The sequence below is a fragment of the Plutella xylostella genome, chromosome 15 (genome assembly GCF_932276165.1).
Source record: "Plutella xylostella chromosome 15, ilPluXylo3.1, whole genome shotgun sequence".
NCBI lineage: Eukaryota > Metazoa > Arthropoda > Insecta > Lepidoptera > Plutellidae > Plutella > Plutella xylostella.
The window spans coordinates 7,365,321-7,372,013 of NC_063995.1; the positions used below are offsets into that span (position 1 = coordinate 7,365,321).

Below are 6,693 nucleotides of genomic sequence, written 5' to 3' on the forward strand. Positions count from 1 at the left end.
GTTACCTCAATCTGCCCGAGTTGGCAATGACACAATCTTACCAAAGTTGCAGATGTGTATGTACCTATGTGATGAAAAAATAATTATATTTAATATGATTTTTCATGCATAAGTGTTAGATAAGCTGCAAACAGAATTACATTTTACTAGTATAACTTTTGAAGTGATACCTATCTGTAATAATGAATCGATTTTTGTATTGTCATTTTATTAGTATTAGCCATTATAAGACAAATAGTATAAATTAGCTGTTATAAGCTACGGTTAAAAGTATTATCTGTTCAATGCTTTTAGCGTAATTAAAACATGCAATGTCCAACAGTATTTTTTATGAATAAGTAATAAAATAAATCATAATACCTTTCAACATTCTAGTTGGTGTGTTTAAATGAAACCCTTTAGAAGTTAAGCAGTGGGATAGTAAATTCAATCATGAAAAAGAAGAAACATGAAAATAAAACCAAAGAGACACTACAAAGGAAGTTTCTGTTTTTTGGAAGGAACAGCAACATCCACGGACTTCGATTCATTGTACAGGAGAATGAACATCCTATTTCAAGGTACAGTGATTTCAGTTCTATATTTTCTTATAACAAAATACCTACTGATAATGTAGATCGTAAGAACGCCAGAAGTAGACAATTCAGAAATAAACAGATTATAGGTTAGTTAAATACTACAATATACTTTTTGATATAAATTTTGATTGAAAATTAAAATTTTAGACCTCTAATTAATTTATGTGTGACTGGCTGGTACAATCTCCAGTCCTGCAATGTCGATTTCCCAGCATGTCGAACGAGCATTACGTCGATTTCCCACCACGTCGACTCAATTAGATATTTGAAGTCAGTCAAGAAAAAAGGGTAGGGCGTCTTTATTTTCGATAGTTTCAATACCAAAAACAAGTGCTATTTTTTGTTGTTGTATGTAGAACTTTACATCACATAAACTTAGGTAATTATAACTGATATATAAATATACTTATATAATAAAATATACATATTCAAATATCCTATACATATCAATAACGAACAAACCACTTGAACACCCGTAGGATATTCTGGCTACTAATCGTGGCGGGGTCCGGCGGCTGCCTGTACCTGCTGCTGCTGTCCATCGTGGCGCACAACGAGCACATCAGCTTCACCCCGGACACCCTGTATCTGGACTGGACCACCATGTTCCCCGCTGTGACCATCTGCGAGCTGTATACCGACTATGGATATAAGGACGCGCTGGACAAGTTTCAGAGGCTCTATCGTATGGATTTTTGTCGTTATTGTTGAGTTTAGTTAGTGAAAGATGCAAGTTTCAGTAGTTTTTATAGGACACAAGGTCGGCTTTAAAGGCTACGGCTTAATAAAATGAAATAGCTACGCCGACTTTGAAACATTGGCATTGTTCGGAATGACGATCAGTTTACTAAATAAGACGTGACAAAAGTTCTCCGTCGTGCTCACTCTTGAGCCTGCGCGATGTGAGTGACACCGATGCAAAACTTTTGTCACGTCTTAAATGCGCCCCGTACTAGCCCTTCTGTACAATGTATTATTATCTCCCAGCGGAACTGTTCAAGTCGGCGAACTACGACCTCAAAAAGCGTCTGACGAGCGTGCTGTTCAACGAGGGCCGCTGCAACAAGCGCGGGCTGTGCGCGCCCTGCGGAGACGGCGTGCCCTGCGGAGACGGCGTGCCCTGCGACCTGGCCTGGCGGAATATTAGCGAGAGGGTAAATAAAGATATAAGTACCGAAGAAAAAAGTGGTAGTGATGGGTGAAATCATGCGCTCTCTCATTTGAATCACCTTACAACGAAAAACACAATCATTTCGGAAAAAATAAGGCTAAAGTATGGCTAAAACTGCTATGCTGTCAGGTTTTCCGTTATTTATTGTATTGTATACCTACCTCTAGTCTTTGCTGTCAGGCCACCGATCGAGGGTTGTTACTTCTACATACATCAGGAACCCGGGAGCGGAGAGAGACCTTTGTAAGGCCGCTAATTACGAATAGCCACCCTGTTTTAATGCAACGGGAGTTTTTATTGCAACATGCCCCGCGTTAACATATTGAAAATGTGCGGCTGCCCGTCGACGTCCGTCATAAAAATGGTGCCGTTATCAGTTTTTGTTAACAAGCGGCTTGGCGCTGCTAGCATAGCTAGATTGACTGTTGGCTGATGATATCTGTAAATTTACAGATCCGCATGAAGTGCGAGGCGCTGGTGTGGGAGTGCTCGTACAACGGCCGCGGGTTCCCGTGCTGCCGGCACTTCGTGGCCGTCGACTCCGCCAAGGGACCCTGCTTCGCGCTCAACTCCATGCACACCAAGTAATAGTGTCCTGAAGGGCTAGTACGGGGTGCATTTAAGACGTGACAAGAGTTTTGCATCGCGCTCACTCACACCGCGCAGCCTCAAGAGCGAGCGCGACGGAGAACTCTGGTCACGTCTTAATAGCGCCCCGTGCTACAGGGCCTGCTCTGTACCCCTAGTAGAGATTATTTATATATTTTTATAATATAGAATATTTATAAAGTCAAAATATATTAGATTATTCTGCCCTCTGCATACGATTTATGTCCAAAGTTTTGTGGAAGTTTGCGCCACTATGTAAGCAAGTGTAGCGAGGGATACCGTCCGGCCCGCTGGACGACGACCGACGGCCTTAGTTAGCAGATTATAGTAGGTGGATGAGGAAGGCCGAAGATACTGTGTTGTAGCGCTCTTTAGGAGAGGCCTTAGGTTCAGTGGACGATTACTACTTAAATTTTATTAAATCCTTAAATTTTCATATTTTTTTCAGCATACCGAAAGAAGCCAAGTCATTTGTCGTGAATCGAACTACTGGCCCCGGCATTCTAAAGTTCAAAGCCAATACAATAACGGTTTGTACCACTAACACTTAACACACTAGAAGAAAAAAACCAACAGAGGGGTGCACGAAAGGAGCCTCCCCAAGTGACGTACTTTGTAATATGCGTCCGGCGCGGCGCACCCTGCGGCCGCTACACGGGTTCGTTATCGTCAATAAACTCGTTTGACGCGCGTTCCACCAATCACAGCGCCGTATTTATGGCGGAACGCCATATAGTGACGTTTGTCTTCGTTGATAACGAACCCGTCCACCCATGTAGCGGCAGCTGGGCGTTTAGCGACTGACTCTATTTGGACTAGCCAATCCTTTCACCACGGTGATAAACCTTAGCTTTAGTGTTTGACACACTCACCCACTCGCTAAGAAGCGGTTGCAACAGTTGTAACTTCAAAAGCTTTCTTCCTTCTACCTCCCAGATGTACGTACACAGCCCCGAGGAGCTAGCAACCCAGTACCTGGACCCGAAGCTCTCATACAACGTGTTCGAGCGCGTGCGGCGCGTGGACTTCGTGGTGGCCGTGGCGGAGATGGGCAACGACGCCGCTCTGTACCACGAAGACATACACTCGAGGAGTGCCCAGCTGCCGCTACACGGCTTCCGTATCGTCGATAAACTCGTTTAATGCGCGTTCCTCAAATCACAGCGCCGTATTAATGGTGAATCGCGATAACGAACCCGTCAACCCATGTAGCGGCAGCTGGGCATTCAGCGATTGACCCTAATCTGACTGGCTAATCCTTTCACCACGATGATAAACACTAGCTTAGTGTTTGACACGCTCACCCATTGCGCTAAGAATATGAAACAGTTGGAAAGCGTTTCTTCTTTCTTTCTACCTTCAACCTCTATTCCCCAGATGTACGTACACAGCCCCGAAGAGCTAGCGACCCAGTACCTGGACCCGAAGCTCTCCTACAACGTGTTCGAGCGCGTGCGGCGCGTGGACTTCGTGGTGGCCGTGGCGGAGATGGGCAACGACGCTGCTCTGTACCACGAAGACATACACTCGAGGCAGTGTCGGTACCCGGATGAGGTGCCGCGGTCTTTTATACACTCGTACAAGGTACTTTATTGTATTTTATTTAAGAAATTTTAAGCGTCGGTAGTAGGCTGGCTTCAGTCATCGTAACTGATCAGGATCAATGAGGTTAAGCACGCATGGCACGGTTAGCCATTGGATGGGGGACGCTTCCGTACGCGAGTTACCTCTGACTACCCCTTCGGGGATTACAGTCGTGAGCATATGTATGTATGTATTTATTTAAGAAATTCTACCTGCCACCTAGTAGGTACCTAATAGGTACTTACTCATTATCTGTGCTGTCACTTATACTTGTGGACTTCGTGGTGGCCGTGGCGGTGCCCTGATGAGGTGCCGCGGTCTTTTATACACTCATACAAGGTATTTTTTTAAGGAAATGCAACTTCTTTTGTTTTTACTTGTGTCTAAAAAGGTTGTTGTTATTTTATAGGTGTGAAATAGCTTCGAAACTAATTAAGATTTATAGGCGTTCTTTTGTTTCGAAGAATCGCGAGTTTTTTTTTATCTAGGTACATTATTGAAATGTTAATTCAACTCGTTTCTATGTACTTTAGAACAGTTACAAAGACCGAATATAATTAAGTAAGAAACACAAACAATAGATGCATTTTGGATGCAATACCCTTTCAACTTTTCTTGGAACGTCCAAAATAGTCGAACATTACATAACAGCGTCTGTTCCACTGTTGACTTATAATAATGATCGTTTGTGGACTATTGCAGGCGTATTCATACGGAGCCTGCAGACTGGCTTCAGACACGGAGATGTTGTATAACCACTGCGGATGTGTGCATCCGGTCAGGGACCTGCGATGTGAGTCTTCTTCATTTTTTTTTTTTTTTTTTTTAATCTGTTTTTATTTAGGGACTTTTGTCACGGGGTGACTCCTGGCCACACCACCTATTTTACTTTTACTCATTCCAACATGACTTACCCTTAATAAATTCAGTCAGATAAATTTCCTTCAAACAATTTTACATCGAGGTCGTTTTGTACTAAAATAGCAATAACTTTTTTGTTAATTGAAACAATAGCAACTTTTTATACCATTTTGGAAACTGCATTAAATGAGAAATCTTTTCAAATAAGGTGCCAGGTTGGCGTGGTATATTTTTTTTACAATATGTAGAGTCAAAGTTGTTTATAAAAAAATACGATTACCTTTTATGACTTTGAAAACCGTGTTTTTTTTAAACATACAGCATTACTCGATATTTTTTTGACTGCGATCAATAGCAGGGCTATACAGGGTGATGCAACACCAAACAAATTCTAACAATATGGATTTTTGTACCGGCGGCACGCAAAAAACTGATCCAAGGTGTCGATTTTCAGCAAATTTATAAAAGTGTCAATATCTCGAAAATTATCGAGTTTTTACTAAGGTCATATTGTGATATTCTGGCCTCTCATGAGCTGACCTATCAGCCCTTTAAGGGATGACGTTGACTTTTGGGACATCCTGTATAGTCCTTTTGTAGTATTGGTAGTTGCTCCAAATTATAATTAAGAACAAATATTATTAACAATTAATTAAATATGTGAAAATTTACTTACTACTTTCTTAGCAAAGCGTAAATTTTTGTAAGTACCGTTCTTTGTTTCCAGCCATGTCATTTTATTAATTTAGATCAACAGAGTATGCTTCACTTTACTTCAATGTTCCTATTTTGCAGATAAGGAAAAGTTTTGCAACTACACTGGAATAAATTGCCTGGATACATATAAAAGTGAGTTGCTACACACGACACACACATGTTTGAATTCTTTGATTATTTGGTTTTTGCCGGTGAATATTAAAATAACTCGGCATTCAAAGAATTTGTAGTACTTACTTAGGTACATTGATACCTACCCAAGAGTTGATGAACACCCTCGCTGTATCGCCAGTGTACTAGATGTACCAAGGGTATTACCGCGGAGATATGTACCTACTTCAAATTCACTCTAGATTAGCTTTCGCTGAGTAGCCCCGAATACCACACCAGGCCAAGGAAGTAATTTCATACACAATTTCAGCTCAAATGGAAGAGATGGACACTGAAGATACATGTCTACCATCGTGCGTGGAGATGGAACTCAAACTTATTCACATTGAAGAAACTCTTAGGTAAGATAGGCAGAATCACAGAACACATTAGAATCTTTAGCAATTAAAATGGTATACCTTCTTACTTAATGAAATAAAAGTAAGTAGGGACCTACCTAAGTAATAAGTAATTAAGTATATATTTCGTATCAGAAAGTACTAATTTTGGTTTAAGTTTAGTAATGATATACTTATTACATTTGAAGTCACTACGTTATAATACGCAATATTTTTCAGAGAAACTGGCGACGATTCAGACACAGTGGTGACTATTCGCATGGCCTCTCTGCCCACACTTCGCTACGTGCGGCACCTGCTGCGAACTAACTTAGATTTAGTTGGTATGTTTATTTTAACAAATACTGTTGAAAATAATGTAATTGTACTTATAGTTAGTTTTTTTAGTATGTATAAAAAATTTATTTATTTTCAGTATCCATTGGTGGCTTGGCCGGATTATTCTTCGGTGCATCAATTTTGAGTGTCGTTGAAACATTCTACTTAATTCTAAGGAAACCATCTTAAACCTTTGTAAAACACGATGAATAAATAAAACTATCGGTGTTATATAAGTATGTATGCTATATTAAGTATTCTGAATTCAGGTAGGGGTTAACCATAAACTCACGTTTTTAGATAATGTAGGTATTTCTAAAAGACTTCATTAGTACCTAGTCACATG

At 40.7% G+C, this 6,693-nt stretch overlaps 1 protein-coding gene across 1 annotated transcript; it reads left to right on the top strand.

The window, feature by feature from the left end:
• The first annotated feature begins 189 nt into the window (after positions 1–189).
• LOC105390689 (pickpocket protein 19) lies at positions 190–6,581 on the top strand. The gene is made up of 11 exons (XM_038108536.2): positions 190–560; positions 1,058–1,263; positions 1,566–1,732; positions 2,203–2,333; positions 2,807–2,888; positions 3,736–3,942; positions 4,645–4,735; positions 5,599–5,652; positions 5,942–6,032; positions 6,249–6,352; positions 6,445–6,581. The coding sequence occupies exons 1-11, from the start codon at positions 433–435 to the stop codon at positions 6,534–6,536; spliced, it is 1,353 nt and encodes a 450-aa protein (XP_037964464.2). The 5' UTR covers positions 190–432; the 3' UTR covers positions 6,537–6,581.
• Positions 6,582–6,693: the final 112 nt, after the last annotated feature.